Source organism: Rutilus rutilus (assembly GCF_951802725.1).
Source record: "Rutilus rutilus genome assembly, chromosome: 11".
Lineage (NCBI taxonomy): Eukaryota > Metazoa > Chordata > Actinopteri > Cypriniformes > Leuciscidae > Rutilus > Rutilus rutilus.
The window spans coordinates 2532821-2552848 of NC_140216.1; the positions used below are offsets into that span (position 1 = coordinate 2532821).

The 20028-nt window shown below is 38.1% G+C and overlaps 1 protein-coding gene across 5 annotated transcripts in view; it reads left to right on the forward strand.

Moving 5' to 3' along the window:
* The window catches only part of trps1 (trichorhinophalangeal syndrome I), a 114416-nt gene that overhangs the window by 22396 nt on the left and 71992 nt on the right, over nucleotides 1-20028 (forward strand). For all 5 annotated transcript variants that reach the window (XM_084422679.1, XM_084422683.1, XM_084422682.1 and 2 more), the window contains 2 exons: nucleotides 8307-9127; nucleotides 11809-12902. In XM_084422679.1, coding sequence (XP_084278805.1) covers nucleotides 8307-9127; nucleotides 11809-12902 — 1915 coding nt within the window. The remainder of the gene's footprint in view (nucleotides 1-8306; nucleotides 9128-11808; nucleotides 12903-20028) is intronic.

The following is a 20028-nucleotide window of genomic DNA, read 5'->3' on the forward strand; positions in this document are numbered from 1 at the left end:
CATTACATAACGTAGGGACATTTTTTTTTTTTTTTACGATCATTTATAAACCTTTTAAAGATACGAGGCTGTTAATCAATAGTATTTTGTTTCTGTTGAAACCGTCAGCCCACGTTATTTCAGCTTCGTTTTTGAATAATCAGCGGAATTCGTGGTGAAAAACTACATTACCCATGATGCTTTGCAGAAAATTCCACCAATCAGAGAGTCGAAACAAGCAAAATGTGCCAAAAGATCTCATTAGCTCCGCCCACTGTGAATGATGTAATCGAGTCAGTCTCCCTACGCTTCCAAAATACTTCAATATTTGAATATATATGTATATTTTGCAATATATACTGTATGTAGGCCTAATCGACATTAGTAAATTAGTAGTTTTATATTTCTCCGTTGTTTTTAATCTGATTATGCTGCTTCATGGGATTGTAGTTCTTTCTATCACTGAAGTCATCAGGTACATGGTCTTGTACCTTTACATTTTTGGCTGATTTTCAAATATACTTTTTGGCTTCAAATCAAAGTTTGTAATGTTATGATTCTCTGGTTGGCTTGCTTCATGGCTTATAACGGTTTATTGAAGACTTTATTTGAAATCCCCACGGGAGAAATGAATGGAAAAAATACTTCCGGAACCACTGAAAAAGAGGGTGGGCACTGTTCTTTCTTTCTTTCTTTCTTTCTTTCTTTCTTTCTTTCTTTCTTTCTTTCTTTCTTTCTTTCTTTCTTTCTTTCTTTCTTTCTTTCTTTCTTTCTTTCTTTCTTTCTTTCTTTCTTTCTTTCTTTCTTTCTTTCTTTCTTTCTTTCTTTCTTTCTTTCTTTCTTTCTTTCTTTCTTTCTCAAATATAGCTTATCTCAAGCCCTAATGCATGCTGATATGCGCTCTGGTATTCGGTTGTCCTGATGTGAAGACGGAGCAGTCCTGCGGTCTCTCGATCCCTGTCGCCTGTTGCATCCTCAAAGTCACTTATTTCGCCGCTACTCTTTCATTCAGTTTCTCTGGAAATGTCTGTGCGCTCGATCGGCTGTTCCAGATCGCACAGGAGATTTGCAAATGGACCAACAACAGCCTGCAAATGAAAATAAAGTAAATGTAATTGAATTAAAAAGGAAAGTTCTTCCAAAGCTTACGATGCTTTTATCTCCCGCTGTCCGGAAATTTAATCCGAGAAACTGTAAATTTGAATTTCTTCACTCGTTCCTTTTTCAGATGCACGGAAGAGAGAAACGTCCTGTATCCGAAGAAGAAAAATAAAGCACTTAAATGAAATCGACTCAATGTCACAGCTTGGAAGTTATCTTGCTTTAGAGGCAATTATTTCTTTGCCATGTTTTAGCCCAGGGTCAAATCAATGTGACACACACGGCCACATGGTTCACGTGTGAGAGTGTGTGTGTATCCCCCGATTTGGGAGGTGGATATGGGTGATGTGGAGTGACTCAGAGCTCAGTTCCTCCTCTTGACATTTCGCCTTAATGATAATTAATTGCACTGCTTCTATCTAGCATCTCACATATGTGTTTTCCATAGACCCTCCGCATGCTTGAAACTCTGCTCCACACACACAGACACTAATGTGATTTATTCCTAATGTTACAAACGAGATTAAACTCCTCTGGAAGACGGATCGGGGTCCTTCGAGTCCTTTCTCGCCGCAAAAGTCTGCGGCGGTGACATCATAAAGGATGGGAGGAATAATAAAGGGGACTGTACAAGGTGGATTGTGGGATAGCTGGGGGAACACTTTAATGCCGAGTCGCTCTTAGACGTGACCGCACACACATGGTATGCCTGACGGATCCGAGTCGGGGCTAATTGCCATGTGTGCTGTTGAATATACCATTGTTAGGATGGAAAGCAAGGCCTGTTTTGTTTTAAAGTGACGTTTTTTTGTGCTCTTTCCTGTTTTTGTAGCCCCAGAAAGTTGATTATCGGCAAATCCCAGAACATGCAAGTAAAATCAGAAGGAAACGCAGGTCTTTTATTTGAGTTTGTTAAAGTTTGCTGCTGTACCGGTTGCTCATTTAGAAATTAATTCCTCTTCCAGCCATGACAGAAAGCAATTAGAGCGTATAGTTTCTCTCTTTTTTTTTTTCTTCTTTTTTTTTTCCTGTCTATTGCTTCAATTTATGATGCCGGTAAATAAAGGATGCAAAATGAGTCTCATCGTTTTAGATCTCGGGGAACTCAATATTTCGGCTGACTGATCAGCGGCGTGCATGTGCCCGCACAACTGCTTTAGTATTTATGTGTGTATGTGTGTGTGTGTGTGTAGGGTTTGTTATTTAAGTCTCACTCAGATCCATCCCCGACGGACTGAAAGCACAGGCCTGAGTTATGAAGGGCGGTTTGGGTAATGTATTTTTAATAAACGTACTTTCTGGGTGGAGAATCTCGCAGTGTCCCAGCGCTCCATGGGGTCTTCCAGCTGTGTGTGTGTGTGTGTGTGTGTGAGAATCTCCGCTTCCATGTGATCCTCCTGGGACCGGGATGCCGAGAGGATTACATCTAAACTCACAATGAAAGGCTGTAGGACACAAGTCTGGGACTGAAATAAAGCGGCTACGGGCTCGCTCACGTAATTGGTGGTTTGTTCAGTATAGTCAGAAATGGTTCAGTTGGACATGAAAATGCTGTCATTATTTACCCATATTGTTCCAAAACAGTACGAGTTTCTCTCCTCCTCGGAAAACAAACAGAGGCATTTTTTAAAAATTGATTTTTCATGCAGTTGAACGGGGAATGAAGATTTCAAACTTAAAAAAAGAATGCAAAATCACCCTAAACTAAAGTGTTACCGATTTAACACGCATGATTTTTCTGAATATAGCAAATTTAGTAAATAGTGCAATGTTTTTAATGCGCTTTTTATTTAAGGACAGACTATATTATCTAGATTTTTTTTAAAATAGTGTTTATAGGTGAAGTTGAGAGTTGAGATTTGCTAAGTTTAATTCGTTTACATCAATATCAGTTCCATGAATCAGTTCAAGTTATTGATTTTTATTGTATTAAAATGTTTCGGTGAAACTATTTGTAATTTGTAGTTGGTGCATTTAAGTTAAAATGATTAAATTATTAAATATTAAAGGTATTTGGAAGAAAACATGCATTGACTATTTTCTTTTAACAAACTTTTAATACATTTTTTGAAAACTATTTCAAAGTTAATGCATTAATGTCACAGCCTGCCCTATTTAACAGTACATGAATTACTCATAGTTAAAGGAAGGTTTTATCATCTTCCTGGTGTGTGTGTGTTTTAGGCACACTTAATTAAGCAGTAATCTCTAGCTATGCAACACATTGACACACTCTTAACCAATGCAACTGTAATGAACGCACAAAACACCAACACTTACAGAAACAACTATTAGATTTCTGGACTCGACAGTCTCGACTTGGACTCGTCCTGCATGAGTCGAACCCCACCTCTAGAAATCTCATCAGCGCTGACCAGATCACTGAGGAAATCCCCTGTGTTTGTTGTTGTTTTTGAAATGGGATCTCCTAAATGGGTTTGACAATGTAGATGACATATGTGGAGTCACATTGCCTCTTCACAAATGAGGCGCTGTGTGAATGTGGTGTGTCTATGTGGTGTGTGTATGTGGCCGGCCCTTTTGATACTAGAGATGGGCCAAGAGGAAGCCGGCCAGCGCTGAGTTTTTCACCGGGTGAAAGAGAAGTCTGAATTTTTTTTATGCATTTTATGCACAACATTAGTTTACTGTTCAGCAAATCTGCTTTTCATCTCTAGTTGGTTTCAGATCATTGTGATGTTGTGAAACATCCAGTGGATACGAGTTGTTGTGAGTTGACTTGTGACTGTAACAACTGGATGATGCGGGAATTTGAATGAATTGGTTTAAAATCGGTATAGTCATTGATATACATCTATATATAATATAGGGTCCAATTCTCACTATAACTAGTTGCTTATTAGCATGCAATAGGAGATTGGCTGTTTATTATAAAGCACATATTAATACCTTATTCTGCATGATCATATTCTACATCCCATAATCACCCAATACCTAAACTTAAGAACTACCTTACTAACTATTAATAAGCAGTCATTAAGAGTTTATTGAGGCAAAAGTCATAGTTAATAGTTAGTTATTAGTGGAATTGGACCCTAATCTAAAGTGTGACCAAAATATATCTGTCTTTATACAGATATATGTATTTATACATCATTTTATATATACAATGGGCATGTTTTTAATTTCTGAATTGAATTTGGATTTTTATGGGTCTATAAATGAAAAAGTAGTTTGGCATGATCTGTTAGTTTTAACAAAACTGATTATTAGGCTAATATTTGAAAAAAAAGTTGACAAAATCAAAGTTTTGTTTTGCAAATTCTTTATCATGGACACTTTTGTTTGTCATCGACTCATGTAGTAAATCAATTTTTATTTACCATCATTCATGCTTTTTTTTAAATTTGCATCGTGCTGATGTCATAATAATTACCCAAATATTAACAAACAAATATAAAAAATTAACAAATATCCCGAAAATGCGGGAAGCAGTTACGCCTGGGTCTGTGTGTGATTTAACTGTTTTAAAAAAAGTGTTTTTTTATTTTATTTAGAACTTTGCACACACAATATGTATGCAAATGACTCATTGTGTTGTTCAGCGTGCAACATTTGCATCAGCTGGCGTGTTAATTGAACTATCCTGATGCGTTGCTCTTGTCATCGAGCGCTTTTCTCCACAGGAATGTTGCGTCGCTGCATTGTCAGTTTTGTCCGTGCATACAATGCTTTTTTTCTTTTTATCTTTTTTTTTTTTGTGCGTGCGTGCGTGTGTGTGTGTGATTAAAGCACAAAAAGCTTTTCCATCACCATGTCACAATGACAGTGAAGAAGTGCCTGTTGACAGGTAGTTTTCTCTGATTAAAAAAACCGCTGTCAAAACATAATATAGTAGCTTTAAATCATGTGGCTGATGACAGCAATTTACAGCATTGTGTTAATTCTCTTCTCCAAGACCCCCTGGAAGATTCCTCTTCTCCAAGTAACACTCAGTTAACACTCTCGTACGCTGTCTGATTGTGAGATAGTCGTGGTAATGCTCACTTATAATTGAGCTTTGACTCCTGTCATTAGATCACATTATCTGAAGTGTCTCTGATCACTCGAGGGACAGTCCCGTTCTGTATTCAGACAAGAGCCGCCGTCAAACCATTCAACCCCCCTTACTTTTTTTAATTAAGAAAATTGATTGTTCTGTCCTTTTCAAAAAGCGTATTATACTTTTATTAAGTAAGTTCTTGAGTAGGCACAATAACAGAAGAGGAGCAGTTTAATATAGGAAAGGAAAGGAGGAGGTGGGCGTGGATAATAGTGAACTAGAGATTTGAATCGACTGGTACGGGAACGCCGCAAAAGCCTGGGATCTATAAAAGCAGATTATTCGCTTTCTGATGGCGGCCTGGAACGGTAATGTCTCACCGCTTCCCCTGCAAGTTTTAATGTAATTGTGCACCATATCAGGGTATTAAAAACTTTTCTCGTCCTCCCACTCCATTCCTTTTTTCCCCCTTCTATGTTGGTTAAGGTGTGTCTTAGCATTCGATCCCTTTATTCTCAGAAAGGAAAATGAGAAAGTGCGTCTAGTTGGGTAAATCAATAGCTCTCTCAAATAGTAGCTTAATATGTTATACAAATTTTAAATTAAGTTAGCTTAATCCACAGTTTATTAAACTGAAGCAGGGATCACGTCGTTTAGATTTAAACTGATTCGACTGATTTATTGAAAATCCCCTCAAAATAAGATTTTGCTCACAAATGCTCAGTTATCATAATAATGGCTTGTGGGTCGCAGCAGAAGTAAAAGCACGTCTGTTCACGAGGCATGGGAATCGTGCGGGTTTATGATCGTGGTTCTGATTCGTCTTAATGATTCTGGTTCGGTCAGTGATTATTTTAGTACTTTGGGAATAAAGAAAAGTCATTTATATTTCATTTGCTTCCCTCATCAGTTAAATAATGAGATCATTTAAGGTTTCAATGGGACACGTAATACTAATCAGAAAAAAGTTCAAGTGTATCCAAACAAACACACTTGTTGCGAGAACTTCTTTAAAGGACTTTTCATAGTCTTGATAGAGTTTCTTAGGCAACAATTAAAATCAATAATTGCTCCTAATCATATAATAAATGAAATGTAAAATGTGGAAATGCAATTAAATGTAATTAATTAAGTAATAATATAATATACACACTATAAATAATTATAAATGTATTTATTTTTTCAGTGTGTGTGGTGCTGTTTGGTCACATGCTAAAAACATACTAAAATCTTATTTTTATTTATTTATTCCATGTATGCTTTTGACTTTTACTGGCCTGGACAACTATATATATTTTTTTATATTCCCTGATATATTTCTATTTTTCTTTGCAAGGCATCCAAACTTGTGTACAAAACCAACAAATGAGTAATCTTGCTGTGTGGAGCGGTAATTACCATTTAGTTTATTTGTCATCCTCATCAACACGTTTCAGATCATGCTGTGGCCTGCACGCAGTGTTATGTCTTTGATTGCGTTTCTTGATATGATACAATAATGATGTGCAGTTTTGGATGTTTCATGACAGTTTAAGAATGTAAGCTTTCGGAAAACGACATCAGCCATTAGCTACATCTGTGCCACCATCAGTCACGCTCACTACTGATATTTGAATATTAAACCTCTTCTTCAAATGCGATCTCTTTTCAGCGGTGGTAATGTGACACAGACAGGTGTGTTTCTAATCACCGGCTGAAGTGTGTTTAGATGCTGTGAAGCCTCAGATTCACAGAGTTTTAAGATGCTGTGAGTGATTTGACAGGGTGTGGTCATATTTGTGATTAGATTTTCTCAAGACTTTTATTAACTTAGCTGTGGTTAAGGTGTGGCCTCTCTGCAAAGCATGAATTGCTTTATTTAATATCCATTTGCATCACAGACTAAATGAGGAAATTGCTCTCGACGGTCTGTCGTAATAAGACAGGCCCCTGTTTTGTTAAATCATGAGAAACTGTAATTGCCCTAAATTGAAAGTGGCCAACACGCACACCATCTTGCAAATACAAATGTTTAACTGTGCCTTATGCTAAACCTTTCACAGAAATTCACGTTTGTGCAGTTTGTGCCAAAGGAAAGTCTAGTTAATGGTGCAATTTGCCTGCTATGAACAAACACGCATGATCTCATTGAGTTCTGATGGAAATTCTTTGCTATGAATCACTTTATAAATTCCACTTTTTTCCTCTCTCCCTATCATCTTTGATTTTGGTAACTGATTAAAATGTGTGTCCCTAAGCCACATCAGTGACATAAGTGCACAGATTTTATTCATTAAAATATCATCAACAAAGGCCGGCGCCGACATAGTCACTGATATTAGAACCTCATTTGCTGTTTATGGATTGAGCTGGAAGAGCAGAACCATTTCTAGGGCATTTTGTCTCCGATTTTCGAAAATCAAACAACAATCAAAAAGCTTTAACAGAGAGCAGAATAGGTGCATTGGCTCCAGAAATTGTATTTAGCATGCAAGTAAACCGAACCACACACTGAGTGCGTTACTTGAGTAACGCCGTGTCCTAACCAGACGTGACGTCGCGACATCTTTTCCATGTTAATCAGAGTTTTTTTGTCCTAACCAGCCACGACGGCGATACGTAATCATTCGTTTTAAAACCGGTTTCTATTTCTCCGCCGCCAAGGCTGGAACGACAAAATATGACGATGATAATCTCAGGTACTGATTATGAGCTTTATTTAACGTTAAAAGAATTGAATGCGAGTTTGAATACCTTTATAGCTGTATTAAAAGCGACAGAGGATAATTCACCTCAGATCTTGAAGGAAACGAGAACGTTCTGAACATGAATACTTTTGCTGTCACAGGGCTTGAATTTCGGAGTGGGATTGCACTTATTGAGCATAATTTCCCTCAGATTATGTGCGCACATAAAGCCTCCTTGTACTAAATTGAGTTCTTTTTCATTGCTTATACTGTATATTGTGCTTAAACAGTCAAATACACAAAATAATGACAAAACGCAGAGAATTCACATCAGTTTTGTTTTAAGTGAATAAACATGCATGTGTACCAGTGCAGTAATATTTATGAATTTTATTATGTACAGAGAGACTCCGGCCACACGCCCTGTTCCCTTCTGATTGACTGTGATTTCGTAGTCTCGTAGTCTTAGTTGTAGGACAGACAAATTGCTTGTTGCTGGAATCGTATCACATTGCGTCTAGTTATTAACGTTGCTCTTCTCTTTTGCTGGGTTCCAGATATGGTGCGGAAAAAGAATCCCCCTTTGAGAAGCTTCGGCAGTGAAGAAGAGGAAGGCGAGGCGGTGGCGGCCGAGGCCACGGGGCCAGAGAGCGGGAACACGGGGAGCCAGGCCTCAGAGCCCGAAGAGCAGGAGGAGCCGTCCTCTCCCGGCCCCATCAAACCAGACAGGCCTGACTTGCATTACTCCAGCCACAACCTGGCAGCGTCCTCCTCCAGCCGCGAGGGCACCGATAGCGAACCGCTGGACTCCGCCAACTCTCCAACAACCTCTGACCCGGGCGAGAGAGCGGACGGCGAGGACGAGCGGATCGATCTGAGGCCGAACACGCGGTCGGGCGGCGTCATCGTCAGTAACGGAGAGGAGACACACAGCCCACTCGTTTTCCTGGGCTCCGTCAGCCCTTGTGGCGCTGCGGTCGAAGTTAAAGTGCCTCCTGTTACTCTTCATCCACTGAGGCCGATCGGGGGAGCAGAAGACGCCCCTAGTCCTCTGGGAGCGGAGACAGGAGCACCTCCACCCACCTCACCCAAACTACAAGACTTTAAGTGCAACATTTGTGGGTACGGCTACTACGGCAATGACCCCACGGACCTGATCAAGCACTTTCGTAAGTACCATTTGGGCCTGCACAACCGGACGCGGCAAGACGCAGAGCTGGACAATAAGATTTTGGCACTACACAACATGGTGCAGTTCACAGCCCAGTCACAGGCCAAAGACTCGGCGCGCCTCCTCGGCCAGTCGGCTCAGAGCGGATCTGTGGCAGAAGCGGGGTCACCCAGGTCCTCCGTACTCAACGGCACCTACGACGTGCAGGTAATCTCCAAGGGATCAAATGTTTCTAAATACACTTGGTGCATATGTGCTATGTATATTTATGCATTTTGGAATTTTGCGTCATTCCTCTCGTCATGTGTATTGAAATCAAATCAAGTCTGCCTCTCCTTATTCAATTCAATTCAATTCAATTCATATTTGTATAGCGCTTTTCACAATACACATTGTTTCAAGGCAGCTTTACAATTTAGAGTGATCTGCTATCAGGGGTGACTGTCTAAGTTATGTATTTCAGAAATGCATTAATTTAATGCATTCATTTAAATAATGTAATAATTTAAGGCTGAAACAATGAGCTTATTGAAGTAATGAATACTTGTTTGTTAACAAATGATTATGACATTTAGAAAAATGTAGCATTGGTGCATGTTGATTCAGAGTTTGCATCATCTGAAGTCATAAGTCGCAGGAGTTGGCGCTTAGGAAGCAAGGCGCCTCCTTATGTTCTGGAGCACAGCCATAATCAGACCCATGGGTCATTGAGGCTTCAAAATGATGCATGCACATGCAACAGTGGAGCTTAAAATGTGTGTCACAGAATAAAACCACTAGATGCATGGTAACCATATATGATGCATGCAAAGTCATGCACACGCAGAAACTCACACTGATGAACACTGGCATGAATTCATTCTGAAATTTTGACTAGCCCTCGTAGAGTCTGCATTTGTTCATGCGTGTGTTTTAAAATAACGCCATGAATAAGCAATCAAGCTTCTCCATTGAAATTGAAATGCAAGCGTCATTTGTCATATCACCTTGGTGATTTAGGATTTATAAAAACAAACAAACAAAAATTGTGAAGGAGATTAGTGTGGATCATGCTGGCACACTGCGTTTGGCTTTGTTCTGTGACTTTTGGCTGATTTATCGTGGCACCAGTCTCACTGTATCATGTTTAAATGGACCATTATGAACAGTTGCCTGCTTTGCACATGTGCATGTACTCAATCAAGCAAGCACACAGCGCAGCTCAGAGTACCTGAGCTTTTTTCTTTTTTTCTTCTAATAACACCGGCCACGATCTTTTTCAATTCAACATCAGCCTGTCTACAAATTGTCGTAATACCGTATAAATTCTTAGGAAAAAAGTTTGAATAATGAGTCTATTCAGAATTCGTTCCTAGTGGAATTTTCCATGCAGTAATATCGACGACTGCGATTTCTCATTTTCCCAATGAAAAAAGGGGGGAAAAAGAGCGTAGGGAAGCTGGTGAGGGGAGCCAGTGAAAACACAGCAGTCGATTTATTTTAAACGATGGGTAGTGAACAGATGTCATAGTCATTTATCTGCCCAACTTTCAGCACGGTTTCACTCTTCACTTCAACAATGTCATGTTTACAATTTAAGCGTCATATTTAAGTTGGGTTTCTGCGGGACGAGCCAAGTTTGGATGCGTTTAGCTTGAGTCAGTGCAGGGCTTGATTTTGCCCAGTTTACCAGCCAGATCTAATGATTTTAATTGATGCTAACTCATTGATGCATGAAATAGTTTAGTAATAATAATATCCAAAATATACTCTTTATATATATATATATTTAATGTTTATATTTTTATTTATTCAATATTATAAAATAATTCAACTGCAATTAAGTCGCAAACCTCCAGTGTATAAATATACATTTTGGACAAAATACCTTTTTATTTATTTATTTATTTATTTCATTTTATTAATAGCATTAACAATAAATAATAATTGTATTTACTTTGTGTATCATATTTCTTTTTCTGAGCTGCCTTAGTTGTGATCTTTTATTGTTATGGAGGATATTTTATAGGCCTCCCCCATAATGTAAAAAATATCTTTTGAGAAAATCTTCCGTGGTGCAGTCTGCCTACGTTTACATTTAGTCATTTAGCAGACAAAGGTTTAACTTCAGTTTCTCCATTGCTCAGACAGACAGGTGATACAGGGCAACCAGCTGAGACTTTAAATTGGTCCACTTTGTATCTGTAATATGCATGTGTAGAATTACAGTCAAGCACACATTACGCTTCGCAGTGGGTGTTTATTTAATCATTGCTTGAACATACAGCTCAGGGGGAAAGGGTCTGTCTGCGCTGTGACATTCCTTGAGTGTTTTGTCTGGAGCGTGACGTTGAATTCCCCACAGTGCCGTACGAAGCTCGAGACCTCCCACTCATACTCTCTTCTGACTGTGACTGCCAGCTTTATATTCCATATGCACGTCTATAGGCTGGACTTTTATTGCATCTTCTTGAGCCGTTGATCAGCATGTCTGTTTTTTTTTCATATGCATGCAATTATACTGATTTAAGAGAACTTCAATTTAATTTCAAAGTGTCAGAACTAAAGTCACACCTGGATATTATTAATAAGAAAAGATCCATTTCGTCTCTGCATGCATGGGTGCTTTGCTCCTCCACTCGTCTACAGGTTTCACATGTTCCCCATCTGCTCGCTGGAGGATTTTCGAATTCTCAGCGCTGAGAAGTAATAAGAACATAAAATGTGATTTGCCTTTGTGTGGTGATAACCGCCGCCTCGTCTCAGAGATTGGGAGGGTTATTGAAAGTCTGTTGTCTGCCTTATTATATCAGACTTCTATTTCTCTGTAATTCTCTGTAACTCACGGATGATTGTTCTTTCCCTTTATCTCATTTTCTTTCTTTGTCTCAACCTCCCCGCTCTCACAGGTAACGTTAGCCGGCACCTTTATCGGAATCGGGAGGAAGACGCAAGATTGTCAGGGCAACACCAAGTACTTCCGCTGTAAGTTCTGCAACTTCACCTACATGGGAAGCTCGTCCGTAGACCTCGAGCAGCATTTCCTTGCAACGCACCCCAACAAGATGAAGAGTCCACCTCCGTTCAACCCCAACCTCGACGACAAGTCCTCAACTGAGCGGAAGGGGAACTGCGTACCGCGGATCGGGACGGATGAGCACGGGAAGTGGGCGGATCGAGTGGCGGTAAGGGCCGAAGATGACTCGGTTGCTGGATACTCAGTACCAATCCGTGCGTCGGACTCTCCTAGCCTCACTGAAGGAGACGCTCCTGCAGCGTATTACTGGTGCAAGTACTGCAGCTTTAGCTGCGAATCCGCCAGCGCCTCTAGGCTTCTGGAGCACTATGAGAAAAGACACGGTCAAGCCGCCGTCAGGGAGGGAAGTCCAGTGGAGAGGGACAGAAAGACGCGTGACGAAAACTCACATTTACGGAAAAAAGAGAAGGCTGGAGCAACAGGCGACCCTGAAACTGTAGTAACCAGTTATAATTGCCAGTTCTGCGACTTCCGTTACTCAATGACACACGGACCGGAGGTCATCGTCGTCGCTCCGCTTTTGCATCACTACCAGCGGGTTCACAGCATTCACAAGTGCACCATTAAACATTGCCCGTTCTGCCCGCGTGGGCTCTGCACCCCCGAGAAGCACCTGGGCGAGATCTCGTACCCCTTCGCTTGCCGGAAGAGCTCCTGTTCACACTGTGCTCTTCTCCTGCTGCAACTGACAACTGGAGGAACGACCCCGTCCCCGTCCCCGCCGGCTCCCCGAGGCTCCGTCACACACCTGTGTGACCAGTGCCCTTTCACCTCCACTGATATTGACTTGCTTCTCTTGCACTATGACAGCGCACACACCTCTCACACCTTACTGGAAGTCAAACCAGAGGAGGAGGGATCAGGGGATGGAGGAGCGGGACCAGGGCGGGATCATCCCGGAGAATACGCCTGCACTAAGTGCCATTTCTTCACTGAAGTGGAGGAGGAGATCTTTCGTCACTACAGGTAACATTGCATAACAGATCCATCTTTTCTTTTATATGTGTATATACACTACCAGTCAAAAGTTTGGGATCGGTACGATTTTTTATGTTTTTAAAAGAAGTCTCTTTTGCTCACCAAGGCTGCATTTATTTGATAAAACAAACAGTAATATTGTGAACTATTAGGTAACACTTTATAATAACGTACAGTTGTAAGTCATTGTAAGTCACAAAAAAAATTACATAATTTATTAAACATTTATGAAACGCATATTCATGTTTTGTAACTGATTAGTTAATCATTTACTAATCAATTGCAAATGACTTATAACTGAATCTACAAAACATACATACAATAATTAACATATCACTTATTAATCATTTATGAACGCATAGTCATGTTTCGTAAATAATTAGTTAATCATTTACTAATCACTTGTAACGGAATTTACAAAACATACATAAATGCGCTTGCTAATCATTTATGAATGTTTTGTAAATGATTAGTTCATCATTAACTAACCACTTATAAATTACTTACAACTGAACGTTATTATAAAGTGTTACCAAATATTATTACAATTTTAAACAGCTGTTTTCTATGTGAATATACAGTAAAGTGTACTTTATTCCAGTGATCAAAGCTGAATTTTCAGCATCATTACTCCAGTCTTCAGTGTCACATGATCCTTCAGAAATCAGCATAATATGATGATTTGATGCTCAAGAAACATTTCTCATTATTATCGATGTTGAAAACTTATGTTATTTACATGATTATTTCAGGATTCTATAATGAATAGAAAGCTTTTGTAACATTAAACAATAGTTTGGGGTCAGTAAGAATTTCTATATTATTTTTTGGGGGAAATAAATAAAAGAAATCAATACTTTTATTCATCAAGGATGAATTAAATTGATCAATAGTTACGAAAGATTCTAATTGTGCTACAAACATGTAGTGACCCGAACCATATCTAGTGGTCTTGAGGGTGGGCTTAATGGATTGGGTCAGTAAGTTTCCGTCTAGAACTAGTAATTGCATTGCAGTTTCGTTGAGACCACCCATAACACTGGTGCGGTCACATTTTGATTAGCGAATTTTCAATGGCAAAATCCAGCCATTTCAGTAGGAGTCCACACGAGCAGAAACTTCGGTAACACTTTATTTTACATGTGTTAGATGTGTTAATAACTGCGAATTATGCATAATTTCATGCAATTAACCCTAAACCAACTCCAATCCTAAACCTAACCCTATAGTAAGTACATGTAGTTTATTATTACTCAATACTTAAATGCATAATTACACCGTAACACGGACACCTTAAAATAAAGTGTAGCCGGAATTTCACATGAAGGCGAAAGATTTTCCCATGCAGATTCAGACCACAACTGGTTTGAGCTAGTTTTTTTTGCATTTACCAACAGAAAACTTGTTTTGATAGTGACTTCTGCGTGAGTTACTCTATTGACAATAGACAACTGACCTTTTTTGACCACCACATTTTGCTAATATGACTTAAGATAGAGCCGTTGAGTTTTGTGCTGGCAAATACCACTAATATTATCTTCACAAACTTATTTTTTTAGCATTGGAATGCATCACATTACCTCAGTTTGTTAAATATATAAATATGATATATTATTAAACATAATATTGTATCTTTTAAAATACTTATTTCATATTTTGAAATGTTTTAACTCATTTGTATTTATGTAAATATTAATATGCATTATAAAGGTCCAATATGTACTTACATTTAGTCATTTACATTTACATTTATATATATATATATATATATATATATATATATATATATATATATATTTTTTTTTTTTTTTTTTAATTACATATTTATATATATATATATATATATATATATATATATATATATTAAAAAATATTAAAAAAAGATTACATATTTAATATATATATATATATGAAGAGTTCAGAGGCAAAAGCCTCTAAGTTTCTCTATTTTTTTTTTTTAATTACATATTTTATATATATATATATATATATATATATATATATATATATATATATATATATAAAAAAATATTAAAAAAGATTACATATTTTATATATATATATATATATATATATATATATATATATATATATATATAAAATATGTAATATTTTTTTAATATTTCTTTTAATTATATTCAACATCTTATTGTAGCACAATAGCATTGGACAGTGAAAGCAGCTGTTGATTAAATCCAGCGAGCTTGTGTTACACATTTGTTTCTGTGTTGGCGGTTTTGCTTTTATTCTGATAGGTAACAGGTTTTCTTTTTCTCACTTTTTTCCTTGAAGTCGAGCAACACAGCTGAATAAACTGAAAATGCTAAACGTCAGGAATAACTTTTCTCACAGCAGTCCCTCATTGGTTCTGATTTAGCTCGTCTTGAGGCCAGGTGTGCATGTAAATGTGAGTGCACTTCAGTGTTTGTTTTCGTGTGTGTGTGTGCGTGTGCATATGTCCGTTAAGCGCGTACACGTGGGAATCTATTATACCTTTCCATATTCTTTCTTTCACCATCTGTTTGGTATGTGCGGCGCGGATGAGCGTGGCTCTGCTTTACCTTCACATAAGATCTCAATTACTCTCCATTTTCTGCCAGAGTTTACAGGCATGTCTACATGTGCCGGTTTGAATTTACTGATAAAAATGAGTTTACTGCACCACTGAAATCCATATGTCCGCTTGAGTTTGGCACAGTAGATAGAGAACAGAAAGGCACTTTGCTAAATCTAATATAAATGTTGTGTAAATACACCAAACCACCTCAATGCCACATGTGTTTGATATTACAGTATACTGTGCTATATTATGTGCAAGAACTTCTTCTGAGCAATTTCACTACTGATGCTTAAATGGGAAAACGAACCCAATAGCAACATTTTAATGCAAAACGGCCATATGCTTTATTTCATTGTATTTATGCGGTTAATGCTTTCTTATGAAATTCACTGACAAATTCTTGAAATGTTTAATCTATTTTCAGTTTCACATTTAACATTTAATCATTTAACAGATGCTTTTATCCAAAGTGACTTACAAATGAGAACAATAGAAGCAAGTTAAGCAATTTCCTACATATTCTCATAACATTATTACAAGACTATTAATATATATATATATATGACTATTCTAAATGCTAAATTGCTGTCATGCTAAATTCCATTTAATAATTTAGTTTTTTGATGAACAATGATTCATTCAGTACTGTGAGCGAACTTTTGTCAAATGATCAGGTCATGGCAGATAAAAACATCAGAAATCAATTGTGATATAAAGTTTTTGTAATTTTTGTAAAAAGTAATTATCCATTCACATTTATGGCATCTCGCATTGTAGCTGTCTTTATTTCTTCTAAACCAATCTTGCATTTACTTGGTTAGTGAGATACACACACAAATGCAAGTCTTTATATTGCAGATGTTGCATATGCATTTATTAAATCACAGGAAACAATGAATTGCACGCTCAAGTTGATTATTGTTTGCTGACGAAATTCACACGAGTTTAAAGTGGCTCTAATGTGTGTGTTGCATATTTTATTGTGCGTTTCTTCCACATCTGACATTCCGACATTCCAGAACAGTTTATTGGAATCAAATGTCATGAAAATCAATGTCTCAATATTTTACAATATTTTTTAATAAGAATCGATTTCCAACCCATGCATAATTCATTCATAAGTGCATAAGATAACACAAAGAAGTTACACATAGCTGCATGACAGACACATTTTTCCTACTATTTAAACTTTTTCTCAGTAATTCCACAAGTTCAAGTGTTGTTAAATGATCAACGGTCTAATCTGACTTGTCAAAGATCCCGGCGAAGGAATCATTTGTCAAGTTGGCGCTCACGTCAGGAAACCGTGAATTTGAAGGCCTCATACACCCACCTGTCCCCTGTGTGAAGGTTTGTGTGTGCTTAAGCCTTGAGTGACGTCCATCATGCTCCAGATGCCCAGGGCTGGTTGTTTCAGGTGGACGTGGAGCTGAGTGTTTTCAGCCTGTGCGTGCGGCCTTTCTGAATAAGGCGCTGTTTGTATTCAGAGCCCACAGCCTGGAACCAGCGAGGAGAGAGCAGAAATCAGACCTGTATGGGCTCCCTGGAGAGCTCCTGCTTCTCAGCTCAGACCGTACCGAGTGTGTGTGTGTGTGTGTGTGTGCAAGTGAGAATGTGCATGTCATATTTTGTTTTAAACTACTTTTCCCCATGCAGGCTTACTGGGAGCTTGAGAATTTTGTGTACACTAGATCTTAGTTTATAGGCTACTGCGTGTGTGTTTTCAGGGTTGTGTCTTCCATGTTATTGTGTGAACATCTGTGTCATGGTATCCGGTTTCATTGTGTGGAAGCATTCGTTGACCTCTCTGTGTGTGCGTGTGAGGGATTGTGTGGTCTGTCGAATCAATGATACATAATATTTCCAGTGTGCGTATGTGTCTCTCCTGAACACCTCGCTATAGAGTGTAGATTTATGAGCAGAATCCTGCCCTCTAGTCTCCAAACAGCAACCCACCCACCGCGAACGTGAACCTGATATTGATGCCGTAGCCTTCCGCACCTCGTGCCCACCCGATCCAGTGCGCACTCAATATATCACACTGCCCTCCAGTTCGGGAAAGGGAGACCTTTTACGTGCAGGAGCTGAGAATAAACCGCATTGGATTTTAGACATGCTGCTTTTCAGGCTTTAGCTCATTGTGGGATTCACTCAGAAAGAGGGGAGTGTGTAATATCTGCACATCTTTGCATTTCAAACACTCGTCCTGCATTGCTCGGATCAACAACAGAGAGCTCCGCCCCCAAACTCACGCCATTGGCTGAGTCACAGTCGGACAGCTCAGATGAACAGATTATAATTCCAAAATTGGACGACTTATAAGAATAGTGATGCGCTGAAATGATTTTCAAGTTTTAATTTAGACAAAAACAACTGAAACCAAAAGATAAAATTTGAGTTATTTGAGTTATTTAAAAATCGTAGTAAAAGTCCACCAAACAAATCTTACATATTGCTATTTTGGCATCATTTTTGGTCACATTAAAGTGCGTCCACACGTTTTACCTGTTGTAGTTTATCAATGTTTTGTGCAGAACATAGATGTTAAAACATTCAACATGTGTCATAGATGAAATGCTAATTAAACGTTCTATTTCATTTAATGATTTCGACCCTATTTAGGCCGAAACCTCATGTTTTTGGGCACAAATATTTTCATTTGTCAATTTCGGTGCATCACTTGTCTAACTTTCTTATTGTTAATTATGGACATTTTCTTATACATATTTGACCTCAAATGGTGTATAAGAGCTAAAGAAAAATATGTTTTTCTCTCTCAGTCATTTATTGTCATTTTTTTTCTACTTTGAACAATAAGGAAAGGCAAATAAAATGTAAAATGTTTTGATTTCCTTAACCTCAGGCATCATCAAACATTGTAACACGAGTGAATCCCGAAATAAATTCTCCAGCTTCTAGGAATGTTTTACTGTAATATCTAAGATCCATTTTGAGGGTGGAAAGAGTTTTCGAAATCAAGCATGAATGCATCAATAATTCCCATTGAAATCAATGGATATGTAGCACAAAGTAAGCACTGGTGTGTAACAGCCTTTGTTTTGTTTCTACGGAGCGATAATTCTTTGAATACAAGTTTTCAAGTCTTTATCCCATTTACTGCAGGGTGTTTTATTGAGGACAGTCAGTTATGTCATCGTAAGGCATCTTGTTGCCTAAGGCCCATGACTGAAACCTTTCGGTTTCCCACCGATTCTGTTAACGAGGACTCCTGGCTTCCTTTTGGAGATCGAATGAGTGACTTTCACCCCATACTGAGATTGTTCTCCGTCACCCGGTCAGGTGAACGGCCATCTCCACTGTATTGTCATGGATATTGAGCCGGTGTGCTGGTCCATGGCTAAAGGCCTTCATGTTCACAAGTGCAGATTACTGCCCCTCAGTGCCGTTATTGACATCGATATAGATGCTCATTCGTTTTTTCATGTTTTCAAGCGTTTAAATCGATGATGCTGTTTTGATGCTTTGCAAAATGAAAAGTGGAAAAAAAGTTGGTTGTGATTGCAATTAAATTGAAAGCATTGAGGAAATTATAGTGTAGGAGGGAAGGTAGCATTAAATCTGGTTCGGTGCATAATCTTAATCACTTACAGTATGTTGATTAAGTACACTTGTACACTTTTGAATGGTCACATGATTCTTGTTGGTTCGGCAGATTAGTTCTGACCCCCTTATACAGCGTTTACTTGTCTTCAGTCTGAGAGGGAATTCTCTTCCTCCTGTTTCTAAATCTTTATTTTGACCCAGTCGAATGAAACGAAACTCTCTCTTTTACTTGCTTATTAGAGTTGGGAACTGATGGAGAGAAAGCCATCTCTAGGTCTATTCTCTAAAAAAGCCAGTTTGACGTTGATGTTGTGTTTGTGTTTTTATTTATTTATTAGTATGACAACTGATGATTCCTCAGATGGTCGGCTTTCTGAACGATCCGCTGTGTCGTGCATCTTTAAATATTGGACGATTTTTCTTGGTTTTTGGTGGCGTTGACAGCTCTGCTTGAACATGTACTCATCTAATATGAGCTTTTTCAGTAATGCTACGAGCACCTCATTATCAAGCAGATGCAGCTGGAATTAACTATTTAATTTATTAATGGCCTTGATGTGTTTTCTTAACATCACAGAAAATGTGACAAGCTGTCAGCATTTTAATTAAAACTTATTTGAGGAAATAGTCATAATTACTGTAGTAATGCACTGTGCTTGTGATTGACATTAACAGATGTTTAGAGTAGTCAGGTGTGTATATATATATACATATATATAATAAACATTTTAATAACTGTTTTAATTAGAACTTTGGTACCTTAATATTAATACTTTAATTTAAAAACTTTTAATTTAATCATTATGCAAAATAAATATGATTAAAATAGCTGTTCTATTTTAAAATGTAATTTAAAGTTTAATTTGTGGAAACCTTGATACTTTTTAAGGGATTCTTTAAAGGAGTCATAACCTGCAATTTTCACTTTTCCACGAGAATCAATGTATGTTATGATCGACTAACGATTATACACTGGCCGGGAAGCCGATA